Source organism: Aspergillus caelatus (genome assembly GCF_009193585.1).
Source record: "Aspergillus caelatus strain CBS 763.97 unplaced genomic scaffold BDV27scaffold_260, whole genome shotgun sequence".
NCBI classification, from domain to species: Eukaryota; Fungi; Ascomycota; class Eurotiomycetes; order Eurotiales; family Aspergillaceae; genus Aspergillus; species Aspergillus caelatus.
Window position 1 is genome coordinate 28,304 of NW_022475523.1, and position 21,801 is coordinate 50,104.

Below are 21,801 nucleotides of genomic sequence, written 5' to 3' on the forward strand. Positions count from 1 at the left end.
AGAAGGGAGCGAGAGAGACTAATTAATATAATAAATCGAGACAAAGGGGACTAGAGCAACTAACGTTTAATTACGTCCTACTTGTGTACTAGTCGTCGACGAACGACCATCGATGGTGTCAAACGTGTACACAAACCGTGTGTGGCAATTACAACAGAGACGTCCCAGATTGGATGATCGATCCCGCACACCATATCCACTCAGATCCACTATTATGCACACATCCAGGCACCAGGAACAAACCAAATCTAACCTACCCCCTTTCCTTTCCAATTTTAATGTGCAGTGGTTTTGTACTCCACGTTCTTCACCGCGTGTTCCTGGCAGCTAGTTTGTACATCCATACACATACGGAGTACAAACGTACTAGCCCTGTTTGTTTGTTTGTTTGTTTGCTTGCTACTGTATATTTTGAGGTTGAGAGCAACCCTTAGTCGAAGTTCCTTTACTCCGTATCTCATATTGCTTTGTGAGATGAGTCAAGGCGATCAGGAGCTGAACGCAGCAAGGGTTCTTTCATACCGCCGCCCCGCCCTCTTCGACTTCCTGACTGATCACCTCCTCTACCTAGGTTTGTACTGTACGGAGAAACTCCGTACAATACTCCGTATACATAACATAATCATAGAACTCAGTTCCCCCGTACCCAACAGAGTTTTCTTATCCGCCCTGAGGATCATTGCCTGGTTCAGTGACCACCTGGGGCCCAACTTTAAGATATGCTCTATCATTCGTTCAGCGGCACCCAATTACAACCCTTTCGACGACGCAATTATTGAGATTACCCTCCTGTTCTATTTTTTGCGTTGCTCGGATCCAGTCAGGGTTCGAAGTGTGAATGGACCACAAGACCACAGGTATCAAGCACTTGTACATCGACAAAGCACTATCCAAACGTCACGTATCCAGGCTGTCATGAGCTGGCAAATTCACTAACTGACGTCTCTGGTCAATATCTGTGGATCCTACTCATTCGCAATGACTTGTGTAGAGCGTAAGGTGCCCTGCAAGGCACAAATACACCCATGATCTGACCGATAGGGTGTTGCTCTCCGAATAGCCCCAGTATGTGTAAAGATCATCCAGTCTAGATCCCAAAAGACTTTTCGAACTGTTGGATGGCTTCTAAGCAACGATGGCAGGGAGACTACTACTAGCTGTAAATAACTCAAGATCGGCAGATTGACATTGACATTAGACTACTGCTAAGGACAAAGGTTCATCGCTAATAAAGACATCGGTGCCCTGGACATCCCTGATGATCGAGTCGAGACCGGGCTTCTCATAATGAGATAAGGCAAGAAAGGCAATAAAGATAATTGTATCTCATAGTCATTATATGATAGATATTATATAATGATTTCCCCTCAATCATATCGTCTTCGTCGGCATATCCAGTATAACACAACCTCCAATCCGATCGTTCATTGCCCCAAAATGGATGGTGAACGGCGGGACACTTCAGCATCGCCCGGGAAAAGCCAGCAGAGCCGTCCTTTCCACGAGAACTGACAAGTTAAAACCTTTTCTTCATCTTGGATTTAGTTGTGTGAAAAAGAAAAAGGAAAAAAGAAGAAAAGGCGGAAGTCGGGATCGGAGAGTTCATAAAAAATAAGCGAGCGGAATGGAATAAGTATATATCCGACCGCCGGAGATGCTAATCCGTAAATCGACTAGTGTGCTGCTTTCCGCGGGCAACGGTATCACCGCGCGGTTAGTTGTCCGATGATAGGACAGCATGCGGCGGTTATTCCTCCATTACTTCTCATTAAATTCCGATCTATTTCCTCTCTCCCCTCTTTTTGTTCTACTGTAAACTCGTCTTGTCTATTGTAAGCAAGTACGACAAGAGATTCAAAATGCTGAGCCGCTGTGGTCGCCAGGCTTTGCGATTGGTCCCGCGCACGGGAAGCTCTTCCAGAGCTATCGCCATCACTACTCAACTCCGACCGGCTGCTCCCTTGTGCGTCTCCAGCTCATTTTCTCAGAGCCGGAGTGTGTCATCCTCCAGTCGCGATGGACAGCAACATGTATGTGTCCTTTAATTGCAATTGCTTCTAGACGATCAAACAAACGTGCGCAAATGTGACAAAGTCTTATGCTAACGTCATCTCCGCAGTTGCTCTCCGCACACCTCGAGGAGGAAGACCCCACAATCTACAATATTCTCCAGAAGGTTAATTTTCCCCATTGCACAATTGTCCCACGGTTGTGAGTAGTAGTACTCATGTGCATTTGCAGGAGAAAAAACGCCAAAAGCACTTCATCAACCTGATCCCTTCAGAGAACTTCACTTCACAAGCAGTCCTTGATGCTCTCGGCAGTGTGATGCAAAGTCAGTCCACCATTCCGACCTATGTGCGCTGTTCCCCACTAATCAGCTACCAGACAAGTACTCAGAGGGTTATCCCGGTGCTAGATACTACGGAGGAAATGAGCATATCGATGAGTCGGAGAGGTTATGTCAACAGCGTGCGCTGGAGACCTTTCGACTCAATCCAGAAGAATGGGGTGTGAATGTCCAACGTAAGCTTACCCGGTTAGCTTCAAATATTGGAATCGTGGCTGATGGTTGAACAGCACTTTCCGGCTCCCCCGCCAACTTGTATGCCATATCCGCCCTTCTCAACACGCATGACCGCCTGATGGGCCTGGACTTGCCTCATGGTGGTCACTTGTCACATGGTTATCAGACTCCCACTAAAAAGATCTCTTTCATCTCGAAATACTTTGAGACCCTTCCTTACCGCCTTGATGAGTCCACTGGTCTCATTGATTACGACGCCCTCGAGAAGCAGGCGATGCTCTATCGCCCCAAGCTCATTATTGCCGGTACTTCGGCTTATAGCCGATTGATCGACTACCCTCGGATGCGCCAGATCGCAGACGCAGCTGGTGCATACCTTCTCAGTGACATGGCCCACATCTCTGGACTGGTTGCTGCGGATGTACTTCCCTCGCCTTTCAGTCACTCCGATGTGGTAACAACGACTACTCACAAGTCCCTGCGTGGGCCCCGTGGTGCCATGATCTTCTACCGCAAGGGTATCCGCCGGACGGACAAGAAGGGCAATCAGGAGATGTATGACTTAGAGAATCCTATCAATGCCTCCGTCTTCCCGGGCCACCAGGGTGGCCCTCACAACCATACCATTACTGCTCTCGCAGTTGCACTGAAGCAGGCTCAGTCAACCGAGTTCAAGACCTACCAGGAAACCGTTTTAGCTAATGCTCAGGCATTGGCCGATCGACTTGGCAGCCCTCTCAGCAATGGGGGTTTGGGATACAACATTGTGTCCGGTGGAACGGATAACCACCTGGTCCTCGTGGATCTGAAGAACCGTGGGGTTGATGGAGCCCGTGTTGAACGTGTTCTAGAACTCTGTGGCGTTGCTAGCAACAAGAACACCGTTCCAGGAGATCGGTCAGCCTTGAAGCCCGGTGGTCTCCGCTTGGGTACTCCTGCCATGACTACTCGTGGCTTCCAGCCCGAGGACTTCCGTCGCGTGGCCGATATTGTTGACCGCGCGGTCATCATCACCCAAAAGCTGGACAAGGCTGCCAAGGAGAGCGCTGCGGCTAAGGGCGTTAAGAACCCCAACACTGTCAAGGCCTTCCTGGAATATGTTGGCGAGGGCGAGGAGATTTCAGAGATTGTGCTCCTGCGGCAGGAAGTTGAGGACTGGGTGGGAACGTTCAGCCTTCCTTGGAAGGACGAGTAACTGGTTTTACTATGAAGAACTATGAAATAAGGCACTGATCGGGTCTAAATCAATTATCACGGGAGTTATATGAGCATTAACATTAACGTTTTCATTTTTGCTATTTGATGTGTGTATGTACCATGTACCAAAATATATTCAAAGCCTCTTGAAACCTCCATGGCGGTATGCTGTAAGATTGAATGCAGCGGAAACATTAGCCTGTCGTGGGCAAGGGTCCCGGCTTGGCAGTCGTTATCTCCCTGTTAATATTTAATAACGTGAAGTTACTTCCGGCCGTCGGTATGTACGTAGGAGAGAATGCAGTGATGTGAGTATCCCTGTTAAGCCCAAGCGCTAGCTCGAAGTTTACCGGTAAAACCCAATTTCTCCTCCTCGCCCAACAACACTTTACAGTTTTCTCAGGCATTACAGGCAAAGCAAACAGACTCAAGCCATGGAAATCAGCCAGGTAAGGAGTCCTCCAAAATCGTCTCCCTCAATCCAATACAATGATACTCATCTCCTTAGCTGTACATATATCCCATCAAATCCCTTCGTGAGGTAGCCGTTCCCGAGGCTGTCCTCACCAGCACCGGCTTTGAGTATGACCGACGTTTCATGCTCCTCAAGGTCAACCAAGACGATGACGGTGTCGAAACCCTCCAGAATATGCATATACCGCATTTCCCCGAGATGAGTTTGTTTCTAACAGACATCGTATTCCCAACCGAGGGTGAAAACAATGGAAAGATCATTGTGACGTATCGCCCACCAGGCGTGAAAGACAACGGTAATTCTCAGATCAAAACGTTGGAGGTACCATTAGAACCAGATGTGCAGGGTTTGGAAGAATTGACAGTTACAATGCATCAAAGTCCGACAAGGGGTTATCATATGGGTAGCAAATATAACGACTGGTTTAGCCAGTGTTTCGGATACAAGGTGGTTCTTGTATATCTGGGCCCACATTGGAGGAGGGTCTTAGGGAGCTTTCCACCGGGTAAAAGTCAGGCACATCGCGAACAGACGACTCCACTTGTTTCTAAACAGTCAGTGACCGTCTTAGCTCTTCTCAGCTTGCTTCTGAACATTGGTGTGCCACTTGGGCAGAAAGGAATTAGCTCGTTCATCCTCCTTGTCCTAGTGACTACAACCGTTGCTGTTCTCGTGACTCTTGGTGCTAATAGATACGGGGCTGGGACCGGTAAAAGGAAGGAAGAAAGAATTACCTTTGCCGATACGGCACCATATCTTATGATATCAGAAACCTCGGTAGACAACGTGTCTGCCCGCTTAGCTGGCGACATGGCGATGGACCTGAGAAAAACCCGGCCAAACATTGTCATTTCGGGTGCTAGAACAGCTTTCGAGGAGGATTTCTGGGCGGAGCTCATGGTGGGAGAAAATATTCGACTTCTATTGACGGCGAATTGCATCCGATGTCAGAGCCTCAATGTTGACTATATGACCGGGAAAATGGGAGCAGGAGACAGCGGCAACATTCTCAAGAAGCTGATGAAAGATCGGAGGGTAGACAAGGGCGCGAGGTTCTCGCCCGTGTTTGGAAGGTATGTGTTCCTAGACCGGAACTGCGAGAATGCCTCTATCCGAGTAGGAGAAGAGGTGACTGTATCCAGAAGGGTGGAGGAGCGGACAACATATGGTGAGCATAACCTTCTATTTGTGAACTGGTTCCATCGACATGTGCTTACTGATTATGTTCAGATTGGCCTGGTCTGACGAATTAAATTGTGATTTACGTGTAGTCATTCCCTATATAGTGTTTCGTGGAGGCTAAGGTCGATATATAGAACCTAGATCTAAGCGCTTACCAGCAGTTAGATTCGATATACTGTACTGTGTACGACTAGTGTTCCGTTACGATAGTTGCATTGAATGATGAGTAGTAATCAGACCCAGTGACGGCGCCAAGACATTTTGGCATTGCATTATCAATCTCCTCCACCTTCAACCATCAACCATCACCTTTATTCATTATCGTGCAATCACAATGAGCGAATTCCCCCCATCGAATCTTCAGCCCCTTATCTGGGAGGTTTTTGAACTTCTCAAAGCGAAGCAGGAGACGATATCCGTTGCGGAGACGGTATGTCGTCATATTAGCCCCATAGTCCCTTGCTGGCTTGCTAACTTTCCAGGCCGCCGGCGGACTCATTTCAGCAAGCCTGCTTTCTGTTTCCGGGGCGTCAGCTGTCTACAAGGGTGGGTTGACTGTTAGTCTATCCAATAGTCCCACCATTTTGCCCATAAGTACGTTGCAGTATAAAGATTAACATGACGATTGAGGTATACACCCTGGAATCTCGGATTGCCTTTGCCGGATGGACTCCAGCTCATCTGGAAAACTACAATGGCCCAACGCCCGCTATCGTGGCCCAAATGGCCGACCACGTTCGCCACACCCTCGGTTCCACCTATACGGTGAGTGAGAGTGGAACAGCCGGGCCGACCGGTGGGACGACGAGGAATCGCACTCCGTAGGAATTCTATTTGTGATTTGAAACAGAAGAACATTAAGGCCATGCTAATGACTCGCAGAGGCTACGTAGCTGTCGCAGTATCAACTGCACATGGAACGTACACACGAGAAGTGGAGACGGGCAGTGACGATCGGCAGAAGAACATGGTTACCTTTGCTGAAGAAAGTTTGAAGTTATTGAGGGATGTACTTGTTGGGAAGGCAAATCTATAGACCACTGGGACAATTTCCTGTCATTTGTTCTTTTATGATTAACGAAAGACGGATGGGAAAGTATATCGTTCTTTTTTTATCGCATGGGACTCGCGACCCATGGTTTGAATGCAACCCACTTTAGGGCCTTGATGCCGATAGCTTGGTCTTCATGTCGATAGCTAGTTGCTCTAGTATAATGACATGGATTGACTTCATTCTAGCGTCTTTCTGGAACATGGAACATGGAGCTGACTAGGTGATGTGTAAGCCGGGATGCCTTATTTCTTGAGGTCATCAAGATACTATTATATCATATCACAGCTTTATGTGGACACAGCCCCAATGACGCAGCTGAGCACCGCCACAATCCCCGTGACACCCCCACCAATTGTCATTGTTGAATCTGACTAAAGTACTGAACGGCAATGATCTTTGGTGGAATGCAGAGTGGAAAATACTAGTACCCAAGAACAGTTCAAACCTAATCTTACTGGTCACTAGTTCGTTGGTTCTGCAGTCACGGTAAGACACTCGTGGAAAAGATCTTTTTTCAGTCTTCTTTCACTCCCACTACCGAGTATACTATTACCCCCCTTCCAACTTCACTTTACAGCCAGTTTTTCTCCTTTCCTTGAAAAATACCTCTGGTCATTTGTCGCGGCAGATACATCCTGGGTGACTTCGTGCTTTCCGTCAAACGGATTCGTCATCTGCCGCCCACATCGAGCCGATCAGGCGCCCATATATTCCCGCTCCTACCGGGGTTTCCAGCCCACCAAGAGATTGGCACAATGGATACGACGATTCTTCGTCGCAAAGATACCACCAAGGGTCCTCCCTTGCGGATCTTATCGTTAGGTATGCTCCCGGTTACAAAGAGGTTTGGATATAGGTTTCCGGGCTAACAGGCCAGATGGTGGCGGCGTCCGCGGTTACTCGATGCTCATCATCCTCCAGGAACTTATGTATCGTGTGTACGTCGAGTGCGAAGGCAAGGCCCCTCGTCGCGATGAAATTCCCAAACCCTGCGATCACTTTGATCTCATTGTCGGCACCGGCACCGGCGGCTTGATAGCTCTTATGCTGGGCCGTCTACGCCTCGATCTTGAAACCTGCAAAGAAGTCTACGTGCGCATGACCCGTAGGGTTTTCGAAACGGACAAGACTTTTGCTGGAATTCCTTTCCGGTCAACCTTATTTAAAGCCTCGAGATTGGAGGACGCTATTCGCGAGTGTGTACGCGAACACACCGTTTTCGAGGCCGAGGGAAATGATTTGTCGCCCGGCGCTCGCACATCTTTTGCCAACACACCATTCAGCCCCAACTCGATCCCCCAGCGTTCGGGTAGCCGTGCCAGTTTCAGCACCGCTGGTTCGCATTCTTCAAACCCCAGTCAGCGGAATTCGACGTTCATCAATGGTCTACGCTGGGGTAATCCAGATGCGCTGCTGTACGACAATCGGGAGTACCGCACGAAAACGTAAGCCCTCTTTCTCCCCCCCCCCTCCCCCCCTTCCTTTTTTTTTAATTTCTTTTTCCTTTATTTTTTGGTTGTTGTTGTATAGACTTTGAGCTAACATGCGATGTCAATAGCGCGGTCACAGCATTGTATAAGGGCACTACACGCAACGGATCCGCTGTTCTCTTACGTTCTTACGACTCCCGGAAAGAACCTCCTCCAGAGTTTAACTGTACAATCTGGCAAGCTGGCCGGGCAACGTCAGCCACTGGGCTCGCTTTTAAACCAATTCAGATTGGACAACATGTCTTCATCGACGAGGGTGCTGGCACCTATAACCCTGCGCCGCAGGTCCTGGATGAAGCGACAGTCAACGAGTGGCCCGGTCGCGAAGTTGGAGTGTTTATAAGCGTTGGTACAGGTAAACGTCCACCTGGTACGAACAATCGACAGCATGAGTGGTGGGAGGACTTCTTTGGCGATGCGCTGGGTACATTTGCAGAGGCGCGCCGTCGGCTGATTGCTAAGATCGAGGGCTGTGAAGATATCCATAAGGATATGCTCCGGGAGCATCTGGCCAAGCGTAACGTAGTTAAGGATAACTACTACCGCTTGAACGTCGAAGTGGGTGTGGGGGAGTTTGGTATGAACGAATGGAACCGATTGGCGGACATCAGCACCAACACTCGTCGCTACCTCACCAGGCCTGAAGTGAAGAAGCAAATTCTTGATGCCGGTGTTAAGTTTGCTAGAATCGAGCGCATGCACCGTCGGGCGGCGCAGCATACGGCTGCTGGAAATGATATGACCAATTTCCCAGATGACAGTTCCATAACCCAAAGTCCAAGGCTATCTGTGGTGCCGCCTCCAATTCCAGATGCAGTGGAATTGCCCGCTGAACTGCCAGGCGATTTTACCCTGCTCTCACCAGCAGGGCCGCCCCCACCCCCTGTGAACGACGATGTACTCCCAGTTCATCCTATCTCACAGGATACAGTTTTGCCAACACCGGCTCGGGGTTCAGTCAGTGACCTGAGCGACATCAGCCGACCCAGCTCACAACAACACGGGTCCCCGCGACGAAGCACCGATCATGTGCATGATGGCATGCCGCCACCAGTACCTCCAAAGACTCCTATCCCGTACCCCAGTGAGTTGGGAGGCATTCCAATGCCCACTCCATTAGTAACGACGACAGGTCCTCTGGGGCACGGATCAAATGGGAAGATTCGACCGCCCTATCCAGTGGATGAGCCTCCACCTGTGGTCAACAAGCAGCGAAAACCAAGTTATCACGTGCGCTAGGTCTCTCTTCTAGCCTATTTTTCAGTCCATTTTATTTATTTATTTATTTTCCCTGGGATTTCCCGGTTTCCTTTGTTTCAGTTTGAACGTCACGAATATCCGCATGTTCTTGATGGGCGTCATGTATAATGAATGAGTGGGATTGTTTTCACTGGATGCAGGGAGATTCATGGTTTTATTAATTCTCTTTTGCTGCATTTTCTTCTTGATGATCTTTTTTTTTTTTAGGAACTTCTTTATGATTGTGATTGTGGTTCAAGTGTGATGATGATGAGCATTGTTATTATACCCTTTTAAGTTAATCTCAGATTGGTTCCGGAGATTTAATCTTTAGCCAGTGGTTCTCTGAAGGTTCTAGACTCTGGTTGGATTTCTCTTGTCATGAATCATGACTGACGCGTTCTAACTCGTTCTTCAATATAGTAAGAATTGAAAACCCCAGAGGTAGCAGTGAAGAATAATTTCTGTTTTTCTGTATTTATCCAGCTCAATATATATATGTATTTAAAAAATTCGTCATCTTAATTTTGTTATATTGAATGATAGTGGGTCACGCTTCTCTCCCACCCGCACCACCACCCAGCCTCTCTCTTTCTTACTTGCTTCCCTACATACGGGGTTTTCTTATTTGTCCCCTGGGCTCTGGTTAATCTTTCTGCTTCTCGCTCCCGGAATTTTCTCTTGTTCTTTTGCCCCTTTCCCTCATGCATGTCCTTTGCAGTACGGAGTAAACTCTGACACATTCCCGGCACCTATCAACCACGCATTCCATCCCTGCCCTCTCTATCTAACCTTCGAAGCGCCCAATCGAAACCCTTATCGCCGCCACCACGAGTCGCTTTCATGGAGTAGCGCTCGTTTCGCGCTGGTTCTATTTTTAATCGAAAATTTATATATATTATCGTGTACATACACGCTCAACGCAGATAATAGACACACTGCTGGCAGTGTTCATGCGCGCTTCCGTTACACATGGATTTCTCAACTCTCGAGGCTCGCTCCGATTCAGGAAGCGGTCGACCGGCTTCCTACAAAGCCATCGGTATTTCTTTAGCGGTCGCGTCGGGCCTATTCATCGGCGTTTCGTTCGTACTCAAAAAAACCGGTCTACTGAGGGCCAACGTCAAATACAATGAGGAAGCCGGCGAGGGGTACGGATATCTGAAGAACTTCTATTGGTGGGCTGGTATGACGCTGATGATAATCGGGGAACTTTGCAACTTTGTCGCTTACGCCTTCGTTGATGCGATTTTGGTGACTCCGTTGGGTGCGCTGTCAGTCGTGGTAACGACGATCCTATCTGCCATCTTCCTCAAGGAACGGCTGAGTTTCGTCGGTAAGGTCGGCTGTTTTACCTGCATTCTCGGCTCTGTTATCATTGCCATGAATGCGCCTGAGCAGTCATCCGTAAGCAACATTCAGGAAATGCAGAAATATGTTATTGCCCCCGGGTTTTTGTCGTACGCTGGCGTTATCATCGTGGGCAGCATCATCACGGCTGTGTGGGCTGGGCCTCGATACGGAAAGAAGAGCATGTTCGTCTACATTAGTATCTGCAGTTCTATTGGTGGATTAAGCGTGGTCGCTACGCAGGGACTGGGAGCGGCAATTTTGGCACAGATCAACGGGGAATCGCAGTTCAAGCATTGGTTTCTCTACGTCTTGTTTGTGTTCGTCGTGGCGACTTTATTGACAGAAATCATTTATCTTAATGTGTGTCCCCATCCAATTTCCCTTTTCCTCTTGGCTTCTTCTGTTTTCTTGACTATTTACTAACGCTGTCCAGAAAGCGTTGAACATCTTCAATGCCGCCCTGGTCACTCCTACCTATTACGTCTTTTTCACCAGCGCCACGATTATCACTTCGGCAATTCTCTTCCAAGGCTTCAAAGGGACCGGCATGCAGATCGCTACAGTCATCCTGGGCTTTTTGCAGATCTGCGCCGGTGTTGTCCTACTGCAGCTCTCCAAGTCCGCCAAAGACGTCCCCGACTCCGCTGTCTTCAAAGGCGACCTCGACCAGATCCGTGAGGTGGCCACACAGGAAGAGCCAGAGACAGAGCCCAAGGCCGATTCTATCCGTGGCACTGCCGCTATTATTCGTAGGATATCGACACCCCGCCGTACAATGGAGGCGGAGGAGGCACGACGCTATTTAAGAGAACGGCAAGAAGATAAGCTACACCCGCCTGCAGAGAATGAGATCATCGAGTGGGATGGATTGCGCCGGCGCAAGACTGTCCTTGGTGAAGGACCAACGATGACCCGGAGTGGAACTCGCACGCCGTCAGTCAAGAGGCCGCTCCCCCCATTGGGAATGTCCCGGTTTCCGGATGAATCAGAGCGCCCCAATACCAAGCAAAGCGGCCATTCTTTCTTAGATGAAATTCGAATGCGGTCACCGAGTCATTCATGGCAGCCAATTCGAGACCATGACCCCAGCCAACCGGCGGCTCTAGCACCTATGTCGTCGATCCATAGCAGAAAAGTCAACACAAGTTATCCCGGACCACCTAGAAGTGACACACCTCAATCTATAACATGGGCAGATGAACCCCCTGAACCTCCAGTACATGGCTCTAAACGCCAATTTTCATTCCACGCTTTTCACCGACCCAAGTCTGATATGCCTAAGTCGCCTCGGAGCATGTTACGGAAAGGCCATGAGCGTAAACCCACGGAGGAGGAACGTTTAGGGCTGGTCCGAGGGGACTCAAGGGACGATATTGATGAGAAACTGGATCGTACATATTCGAATGACAGTACGGAGGACGAATTGCCATCAGGTGCGCACACGTTTGCCGCAGCGCCGTCATATCAGGAGCATCACTTTCACCCAGTCGAGGCCAGCCCACAGCGGCCGTCTCGGCTTATACGGAATCCACTACCGCCATTGCCAGACGAACCGCCTCTAGAGCCTTACACTCAGGTCGAGCTTGGTTTGCCTAGCTACCGCCGCATGTCTGACGCAAGCGCAGGGTCGCTGTCGTCGGGTCCAAGCAGAGGTTGGGAACAAGGAGGATGGCGACGGCCTTAGGGCGATGGTGAGACAAGGGGTGGGCCAAAGGGCGCTTTTATGTAGACATGCTTGTATGATAATGATAACGATGTATATAACATAACGACTTCATTCATGAGGGTATCACAATACATAGACCTTGAAACACCATAAACCATATCAGTTGCCAGTAAAAGACAGAACACTCCTTTGCCCCTTTGGCATGATATCCATCGCAAACCTAGCCTCAGACAACCGCTTCCCAGCCTCAATACTCTCCAGGGCCCTATGTACAGTAGTATAGTCAGCATCAACAACATCCCACGTCCCAACACCGGAAAGATAAAATACCATTCAACGAAAACGACCTTGATCCCCTTCCACCCACCCCGCAAGATCTCCTTCTGTAACTTTGAAGCCGCAAGTCCCCCACCAGCACCCATCCCAGGCCCCGCATTAGGCCTCGCAACAATAACATGGGAGACCTTTCTCGAAAGGGACAGCGAAATTGCAGCACCATGAATGGTGAGGAGCCGTTTCAAATAGTGATCCGAGACGCTTGGATGATAAGTGCTGTTAATATAAACCGTAACACCCTTAAAAACTTTCGGTACATCCTTGATCTCGATCGATAATGGCGACGGCGACGACACCAACTCATCCAAAGAACTAATTGACGCATTCACCTCCAAACTAGCAACTTTCGAAACTTCCTTCAACTTCCTCTGGGACGATTCCCTATCCTTTCCCGAGTCAGACACATCCCTCGGCCGCTTTCCCACGCGCATCATAGACCGGATATCCCGCTGTCCTAGATCCCTTAACTCCCCCCGGTTCGTATGAGCCCATACCCACTCCCCTTTCTCTTCTTTGCGAAGGGATGTAACAGCCCCGAGGGAATCTGTACAGTCACCCGATACGGAATTGAACTGTGGAGCCAATTTCTCTTCTCTTGTTCGACGCCAGGCGGTTCCTGTCGAGGAATCGGCCCGTTGGTGGCCCGTGGCGCAGCTATTCCAGGGATCGAAGGAGAGGTGGTTTTGCGGGGTGGGTGCTGTTTTCTTTGGTAGGGGTTGATTTGTGTTGGACATTTTCTGTTTTCCTTTCTTTTTACTTTTTCCCTGGTTTTTATTTTCTTTTCTTTTTTTTTCTTTTTTTGTTTTGGACGAGGTTTTCTTTCTCTGGATGTTTGAGAGTGTGGTTTTGTTGGAAGATCAAAAATGACCAGGTCGACTATACCATGGTTCGGTGTTGATGTTTTGCTGTTTTGGGCTAGCTTCGCTTCGTTTTGGGTTTGGTATGCGTTTTAGTGGGGGTTGGAATGGCTCTGAGTTTTAGACGTGAAAAATAATAGCATTGCGTCATGGCAGAACAAATAAGTCGTAGATAAGTCTATGGGAGTATATACATATATATGAGAGAACCCGATTAATGAAAAAAAGAATTTACCATACATCCTCCTGCCACTTGTTCCTTCTCTTCATTCTCGTCCTCCACTCATTCGCCTCATCCTGACCCTTCACGCTCATTACCCCCGCAACCGCCTTCTCGACCTCCCTTGCCATCTCCGCCTTTCCACAGATATAGAAGTTGGCTCCCTCGTCGATCAATCGGTAAACATCGTCGCCAACTTCTGAGATCTTATCCTGAACGTATTGCTTCTTGCCCTCGCGCGAGTACGCGGTGACGATGCGCAACTTCTCCCCCAGCACACTCGTCATCTCTTCCAGCTCATCCCGATAGATGAAGTCCTCATCAGGTCTCCGGCAACCGAAGATAAGGAGCATTTCGCCGACCTCCTTTCCGATCTGCTGGAGCTGTCGACGCTCGGCGATGAATGCCCGGAACGGCGCCAGACCTGTGCCGGCCGCAACCATGATAAGCGGGCACTTGGCTAGAGTGGGGAGCTTGAATTTACTCTTACGGAGGTGCGAGAGCACCTTTCCGCCTTGTAGGGAATCACTGGGTCCGTTGAGATGATATGTGAGTCCTTCTGGGTGAGGAGCTGAGCGGAGGTTCTCCGAGACAGCGAGGAGGTAGTTGGACGTAACGCCGTGGATCAGTTCGTCTCCGTTCTCGGGAACGGGGGTTGTCGAGACGACAACTGTGATGGATGCCTTGCGCGGGGAGATTACACTGCTGGATGAGATAGAGTAGTATCGTGGTTGCATGAGAGGAAGTGTTTCAACGAGGTATGATAGGGGAATATTCCATGTGTCAGTGCTGGCTTGTTGCAACAGTCGGCCGAGGTTAACATGGTTCTTGTTGATAAATGCAGCATAGCTGGCCTTATCTTGACCGAGTTGCTGGAGATATGCTTTTGCGTCCGGAGTCGGGGCGAACTGTGCCAGCCCCAGAACATTGTCCCGATTCACGGGGCCGCAGACTTCGAGATAGTAACGGAAGAGAGTTGCGACGGTGGTTGGGGATGGAATCCTAACTTTTGTGGCGGAATCAAGCGACTTGATGCTAATAGGCACGTCGCGACGTGATGAGAGCCCCAGGATTTGAAGGAGACGCTCCACCTCGGAGTCAGGGTTTCCGGGCCAGATGGCAAGATGATCACCAGTCTTGTATGTGAACTCCGGTTGGCTGGTGAGATCCAGATCGATGTGGAGGCAGTGTCGGTTAGAGGAGTTAAACAGCTCCCGAGAAGCGGAGATGGCCAAGGGCCGGATGGGCGAGCACTGAGCCTTGAGGGAGCCTCCGTCTGGCTCTCCATTATGCAGGTCAATTGGCTCCAATGATTCGTCCTCTTGTACAGATAAGGTGGGCATGTACTGAACCTCATGTTCCTGGAAGCCCAGGCCCTTCAGTACGGCAAACAGGCTCTCCCTCCAGGTCATGAAGTCCTCCTGAGTAGCACCTTCGGCATCATCGGCCTTTCCGACCGGCATCACTGCTTTGGCGCCTAGTTTATCAAGCGCCTCCACCACGACATCAACGACGCGGTTATAGTACTTATAGTTCCGATTTCCCAGACCGAAGGCAAAGTACCTTACGGACGACAACAGTTGCCCCTGGTCCTTGGTCTTGTTGACCCAATCCCATAACTCCGCCGTGTTGTCACTGGGATCTCCCTCGCCATAGGTGGATAGGAGGAACCCGACCAGCTTTGACTGTGGAACCTCAGCAATCGTTTCGGGGTCATAATCGGACAGATCTGCCGTCATGGCGCTCAGGCCGAATCGCAACGAGATCTCTCTCGCCAGGCGGTTAGCAAAACCCTCGGCGGTGCCGGATTGGGAGCCCCAGAAGACGACCATGTCTTTGTTCGACTCTTCCAATTTCTTGGCGATGTTTCGGGTTTCTTTTGTGGCGGAACCGCCGGCGCCTCCATTCTTGAGCTGTGGTCGTTCGTAAACGAGATGTTGGTATGGGTCAGGCTGGTCCCAGAGGTAGCCTCGAGAGAGATAGGTGGCGGCTGCCACGGAGAAGATGGTTAGGGCTGAGTAGTCGGCAATACCACTAGGAGTGAGAGTTTTGGAGAGCTCTTGTAGAGCCTCCGGGGGGATGTTGAGGGGCAGAGGCCACGGGGGCGTCATGGTGTGTCTGTATGGTGTGACAGTAGTAGTGCAATTGATGGAAGAATGTGAAACTCAGTAGCTTTGAGAGTCGTGGGAGTCAACCGGAGGGAAAATAAAAGTGAGTGATGGAAGCCTGGGTCTTATATACATTTGTTAAGAAGGGGTACAGAAAGACTGGGAGTAGAGTGTCACAAAAACTACCGAAATAGGGAAAAGCGACAAGACTCGGAAGCAGAATCCCTAATCGAGACATGTCGGTCTTTGATCGTCTTTTTTAGACTCCACATCTCAAAAGTCAGAGGAAACCCGGTCGGACGGGCGACATTTCTCGATCCAGCAAAACCTTAGGGCCAGGTGATCACCCACGGTCCAACGTTTAAACAGAGTTTCACATCTGGGGAAACCGCTGGTGTGGATCCTATTGGGGGACGTGGAGAAACGGGGAATATTCGAATTTAGATACAAGTAATGATCTCAACTTGCGGGGGGAAAGAAAGAACGGGGAAATATTCCCTCGCGGGGAAATATTCCCTCGCGGGGAATATTTCTTCTTCTAGAGGGGTTTATCTTTAGGGTTATATCAAATATGGATCAATCACTCGAGAACGCACGGGGCAGAAAGTGGCCACAAGGAAGACAGTGTATCATTACCAAGCTGATATTCGCTGGCCAACGCGCGGGGTAGTCGATAATCATGTCGTAGAATAGATTGGACTCAATTGACGAGCCCATTGCTTGTTCTATAGCATCTGCAACGACTTACATCACAATTTCATGGGTCCCGATATTGAGTGGATATCTTGGATTCCGCCATGGAAATATACAGATGGTGATCAATAACCTACAGAAAACCTAACTTTCAGCGCAGAGTTTAAGGTACGGAGCAAGTAGTATCTTGCTCGTTATACCCCCGGGGAATACGTTGCATCCAGAGCCGAGAATTCATTTACAGCTTGTACGGTATATAACAATAAACCAAACTTGTCCGAATCATAGATTGAAAGTCCATCCTTAAACTTGCTAGTAGCTAAGGCCGAATAGTTTTTCACACCTGCTCAAGGTGACGGATATATAATTGAAAGCTATATTTAGTTCCCATGCCCATCAATGCAACAAGAGGATATAATATATTTATACGCTGTAAAGTCTATGCCAGGATAAGAAAGTCCAAATGGATAAAAAAACAAAAAAAGGAAAATCGTGAATATTTTAGCTTGTTCATGCCTCCTGCAAATTGCGTCTCCACACCTTAACCGGCATATCTCCCAAAATCAGATTCATGGTCTCCAGCCGCTTCAGCTCCCATCCGGGATACGGCAGTGCAAAATCATACCGATGTACCAGCGTAGCCAAGATCTTAGTCTGCTCCAAGTAAGAGATGTTCCGACCAATGCAGGATCTCGCACCTGCCGAGAACGCGATCAAGTATGGCTGAAGAGCCTTGCCTTCTTCCCCTAGCCACCGTTCAGGAATGTATTGGTCTGCCTTGGGAAAGACGCTCTCATCGCGGTGTGCCACATATGCGGACATGCTAACCGACGTGTTGCCGGGAACCCATTCACCCAGGATTTCCATACCCTCTGGTGGAGTTTCACGAGGGAGCCCGTGCGAGGTTGGTGGAAAGATACGAAGTGATTCATCCAAGCATGCGCGGAGATACGGGAGGTGCTTCACTTTATCGTAGGGGGCGACGATCTCATCCGCGTCCAGCACGGCATCAATCTCGTCTTGAAGCTTTTTCAAGCTCTGTGGGTTCCGAAGAAGCTGATACATGACGTTCGCGATTGCGATGGCGGTTGTAACACTGCCGGCGTTCATCATGATGTTCATCTCAGCCACGATCTCACCCCATTCCAAGTTGTTGGCTCGGCCGTTCTTGTCTTCCATCATCGCCTGGAAGAAGTCTTCGAGCTTTTCACCTGCTTCATACCGACGCAGGCGGTTCATTGACCGGCGCCACACGATGTTCTCCCAATTGTCTGACGAATTCTGCATCCGATTGAAGAATGGTATCACGTTAACCATCTTGTTAAGGGCTGGATACCATTCATAGTTCCACAGAATGAGCGACTGTTTGCGAGCAGTGGGGTAGAGGGCCTCACGGAGGTTGACCTCATATGTGGAGCCGTCCTTTCTCTCAGCAATACAAACATCGCTTCCCGAGTCCAGGAAGCCAAGCTTTTCCGAGAGTCCAATATCAGCGATTGCATCAAGAGTGAAGAAGTTGGTCCAAGCTCGGAAGTCAACTGTAAGGTCCTTCGGATCCGGTGCCATTTTGCCCGCTGCCACGACAGCCGAGGCTGGTGCCGTACATACTTTGTCGAAATGTGCAACAACTTTCTCGACCTTATCACTGACTTTGTGCTCCCATGTCTCCAAGTTCTTGAGCGCATATGCGGACGAGAGGACCTTACGCTTCCGGGCATGGTCAGGCTTGTCGACCACATCAGCAAGGTGGTAGTGCGTGCCAGCCGTCACAATATAGGAGGGATCCTTGATGCACTTGGTGTTGTGTCCATAGATATCTTTGATGGCACGTACATCACCGTACGATAGCATATTGGGTCCGGTTCGAATGACGGGCTTGGTTCTGTGTAGTTCCTGAAGCTCTTTCGAGCGGAACCCTCTCGATGCTAAGATCATGAAAGGTACCGCAGAAATCCCAGAGAAGGGGTTCAGGTTGGGGTATTTTCGAAGTCCTAATGATGTCAACAGGATGTCTCAAGTTGGTAAGGGGAAAAGGTCTTGTCAAACACATACCCTTGGGGTCCCGGATGTACTCTACCCATGGAAAGACAACAAAATACAGAAGGGAAAAGAGCCCCAGCGCAAGCGCATACGGAGCGATAGATAGAGCGGACCACATATTGTGCTTGATGGTCTATCCCTCAAGACAAGTAGACAATCTGCGATTGAAATGAAGAGAAAAGTTGAGAAAAATGTTTTTCTGCTTGTCCACCCATTGTGATACACGAAGCCAGATACTTATATCCAACAGAAACCAAGGAACCAGAGACAATGGAGCTGTGAAGCGCTCCTGGCGATCGTAAAATGTTACTTTCCATGGGAATGATGTACAACACCCGGGGTAAACTTCCCATCGTGATCAAGTTGAAGGTGGGTTGCACGTGCGGGAAATATTTCCCTTTTTTATTTTTATATTTTTTTTCCCACCCTCCCAGTCATGTGCCAATCGCGATAGGGTATAAGAAATCGTGGGGCTCCATCTGGACTTCAACCGAACGTCACTACTACTCCGCATATTCCTCCTGTGGACTCTCGCCAAAAGGGTCAAGGGGCGGCTACTATTCAGTTCGCGTCATTGGATTTGGCAGTATCACTAAGTAGAATCCCATGCTGCACGGCATTTGACGCAATAACCTTAAGGGCACTGGACAAATGATGGGCCGGATAAACGCTATCAAGGGCTGCAGAGCCTGGAGTGGCCCTGAGGGCAACTTCGGGTCTGGGGGAGCCCACATCGGCATTTCTCCGCCCCATGGAACGCGACGGAATCTGGGGGCAATACCCGTGGTGGGTGAATTCAATGCATTGGCGTGAGGGGAAATATCTACTATATGAATGTTGTTGTTTGCAGTACTTAGTGGGTGGACTGGTAAGTAGTAGGCGGGTTGAATGCACAATTCTTCATTCCGTGTCATTTTGCCTAGCTTTCAATTTCCTCTCACGTTACGTTATCCTTCGTCTTGATATATTTCATGCCTCAATTGATCTTATGACACGGTAATGCAATCGATAATGGATTCTGATTCATTGAAAATCTCCGATAATAAAGCGGAGATCTTCCACGATGAGGACCTGACCTCAATAGGTTTGGATGACTCCATTGAGGAAACGAACCCCGGGAAGGCAGTATGGCTGATTGTCTGTGCGGTGTCCATGGGTGGCTTTCTATTCGGTAAGTATCACTGGTGGTCTAGTGATGTAGCCTGTTTATGTGAAATTCCACTAATTGAATGACTCGCTAGGCTATGACACGGGGGTCATATCTGCCGTACTCGTCAATCTGGGGTCGGACCTGGGGAAGCCACTCAGCTCCAGTGAACAAGAATTGGTTACATCGATCACCTCCGGAGGCGCTCTGATAGGCTCAGTAGCGGCGGGCATGACAGCCGACAAATACGGCCGCAAACTTGCCATTTACGTAGGCTGTATCATCTTCTTCATAGGAAGCATAATTCAAGCAGCCGCATACTCGCTTCCCCAGATGACTGTTGGCCGCCTCGTTGTGGGCTTCGGCGTCGGTGAGGCTGCGATGATTGTCCCATTGTACATTGGAGAAATGGCCCCGGCACGGTTTCGTGGCCGCCTCATAGTCTTTGACAATATATGTGTCACTTTCGGTCAGCTTGTCTCATACGCACTCGGCGCCGCGTTTACGAATGTGGCTTCCGGGTGGAGATACATGGTGGGCCTCGGCGCAGTACCTGCTTTGTTGCTTGTTGTGATGATGCCATTTTGCCCTGAGACGCCTCGTCAGTTGGTCCTACATGGTCGACTGGAAGAGGCTAAGCATGTGATTGCGAAGATATTCCCACGAGCCACTAACCAACAGATCGATGCGAAGGCGAGACTGATCCGACATTCAATTGAAGAAGCCACCGCGTCGATTTCTAATAAGAGCCTTGTGTGGCAGATGAGACAGCTCTTTACTGTTGGTCAGAATGTGCGAGCTCTCATAACTGCTTGCGCCGTCATGGCAGGTAGGTGAACCCACGGTTCTCATCCTTTAGGTCACCAGCTAATAGCCGGGCAGTATCCCAGCTAGGAGGCTTCAATACGCTTATGTACTACAGCTCCACGCTTTTTTCGATGGTTGGGTTTGACAAGCCCACGGTCGTGTCAATCGTGGTTGGAACCACTAACTTTATATTTGGATTCCCAAACTTCATCTTCATTGACCGCTTCGGCCGACGACGTATGCTCCTGGTCACTATCCTTGGAATGGCAAGCATCTTTTCAGAAATAGAACCTCTACATTGAAAAAAAGAGATCATGCTAATCGTGAGTAGTGCCTATCGTTGGTGGTTGCCTCCGTAGCCTTCCACTGGATTCCAGTGAACCATGACCTCACGGCCGTTGAGACGCGCGAGATGGGCTGGCCTAATATCTTGCTTCTCGTGTCTCTCATCGTGTATATTGCCTTCTACGCGGCAGGGGTGGCCCCGATCTCTTGGGTAGGGACGGAATTCTTACCTCTCGAAGTTCGTGCATTGGGGACCATGATGAACAGTGTAACCTGCTGGGGCTGCAACATCATTATATCGTCAACCTTCCTCTCGATGATGAAGGGAATGACCCCTAGTGGAGCCTTTGGTTTCTACGCTGGAATATGTTTTCTTGGATTTATCTTTGCAATTTTCTGCTATGCAGAGGTTCATAACATGCCCCTCGAGTCTGTCCGTGAGATTTATAGCCATGGATTTGGAGTCAAGTATGCACGAAAGGTGCAGAAAGAGCTTCACGAAGCTAGAAATCTAGAGGAGAGCACGGCGTGATGCACCGAAGCGTCCGTCCTACTATACCGCGCCATGGGTAGCCAGCTGGCAGCTTGCCCATACGTTGAATCCCTTTTTGAGGGCTTATGATTCATGGCTATTTAGAGTTTTAGATGTCTAGAGAGATCCGCTGGGGTTAGACACTTGCCGGATGCAGGGATTCCGGATCATTGCTTTTACTTAGTATATAGATGTAGCATAGGGTAGATAGCATGCAATGCAGTTCTCCGAGATGAAAATCCCTGTTCTAGCCTATGACGCTGCACAGGACCAGATTAAACTATACATGAGCCATGCAGTGTAGATTCCTGGATCACGAGTATGCAATGATTAAGCCTGTATTGACAGACAGCAGCAGTTGAATGTCGATGGACGTTGACATCCAGCCTAGGATACACATTGACATACAGATATACACATGTACCGGTATACAAATATATATGTACTGTACGTACATATTACATGTATACAAATTTGTTCAATTCATTGACCATGAATCAAGTACAACAGCGATGCAGAATCTATCTCGACGACAACCCACACAATTCATCTCGACGAACAAGGCGAAATCCTACGGCCCCCAATTGTCAGGC

General features: G+C 49.2%; 6 protein-coding genes across 6 annotated transcripts; 3 read left to right on the top strand and 3 right to left on the bottom strand.

Moving 5' to 3' along the window:
• Positions 1–1,859: 1,859 nt before the first annotated feature.
• BDV27DRAFT_149539 (SHMT-domain-containing protein) lies at positions 1,860–9,164 on the top strand (the record flags this gene model as incomplete). Its single annotated transcript, XM_032071070.1, has 10 exons — positions 1,860–2,030; positions 2,120–2,176; positions 2,242–2,335; positions 2,389–2,526; positions 2,581–3,686; positions 4,128–4,193; positions 4,233–5,367; positions 7,135–7,257; positions 7,313–7,880; positions 7,994–9,164. The coding sequence occupies 10 exons, from the start codon at positions 1,860–1,862 to the stop codon at positions 9,162–9,164; spliced, it is 4,629 nt and encodes a 1,542-aa protein (XP_031922569.1).
• A 543-nt stretch (positions 9,165–9,707) lies between these two features.
• On the top strand, positions 9,708–12,277 carry BDV27DRAFT_53881 (DUF803 domain membrane protein). The gene is made up of 2 exons (XM_032076885.1): positions 9,708–10,877; positions 10,951–12,277. Exons 1-2 carry the CDS (start codon positions 10,137–10,139, stop codon positions 12,199–12,201), a joined length of 1,992 nt encoding a protein of 663 aa, XP_031922570.1. The 5' UTR covers positions 9,708–10,136; the 3' UTR covers positions 12,202–12,277.
• Positions 12,278–12,342: 65 nt separating this feature from the next.
• BDV27DRAFT_149542 (uncharacterized protein) lies at positions 12,343–13,253 on the bottom strand (the record flags this gene model as incomplete). The annotated part of the gene is made up of 2 exons (XM_032071071.1): positions 12,343–12,448; positions 12,514–13,253. The coding sequence occupies 2 exons, from the start codon at positions 13,251–13,253 to the stop codon at positions 12,343–12,345; spliced, it is 846 nt and encodes a 281-aa protein (XP_031922571.1).
• A 321-nt stretch (positions 13,254–13,574) lies between these two features.
• Positions 13,575–16,182, bottom strand: BDV27DRAFT_136032 (NADPH cytochrome P450 oxidoreductase family protein). Its single transcript, XM_032068677.1, has one exon. It carries the CDS (start codon positions 15,705–15,707, stop codon positions 13,608–13,610), a length of 2,100 nt encoding a protein of 699 aa, XP_031922572.1. The 5' UTR covers positions 15,708–16,182; the 3' UTR covers positions 13,575–13,607.
• A 509-nt stretch (positions 16,183–16,691) lies between these two features.
• Positions 16,692–18,555, bottom strand: BDV27DRAFT_168529 (cytochrome P450; the record flags this gene model as incomplete). Its single annotated transcript, XM_032074798.1, has 2 exons — positions 16,692–18,388; positions 18,450–18,555. The coding sequence occupies 2 exons, from the start codon at positions 18,553–18,555 to the stop codon at positions 16,908–16,910; spliced, it is 1,587 nt and encodes a 528-aa protein (XP_031922573.1). The 3' UTR covers positions 16,692–16,907.
• A 354-nt stretch (positions 18,556–18,909) lies between these two features.
• Positions 18,910–21,208, top strand: BDV27DRAFT_168531 (myo-inositol transporter; the record flags this gene model as incomplete). The annotated part of the gene is made up of 4 exons (XM_032074799.1): positions 18,910–19,608; positions 19,679–20,413; positions 20,467–20,639; positions 20,723–21,208. The coding sequence occupies exons 1-4, from the start codon at positions 19,437–19,439 to the stop codon at positions 21,206–21,208; spliced, it is 1,566 nt and encodes a 521-aa protein (XP_031922574.1). The 5' UTR covers positions 18,910–19,436.
• Between the last annotated feature and the right edge of the window lie 593 nt (positions 21,209–21,801).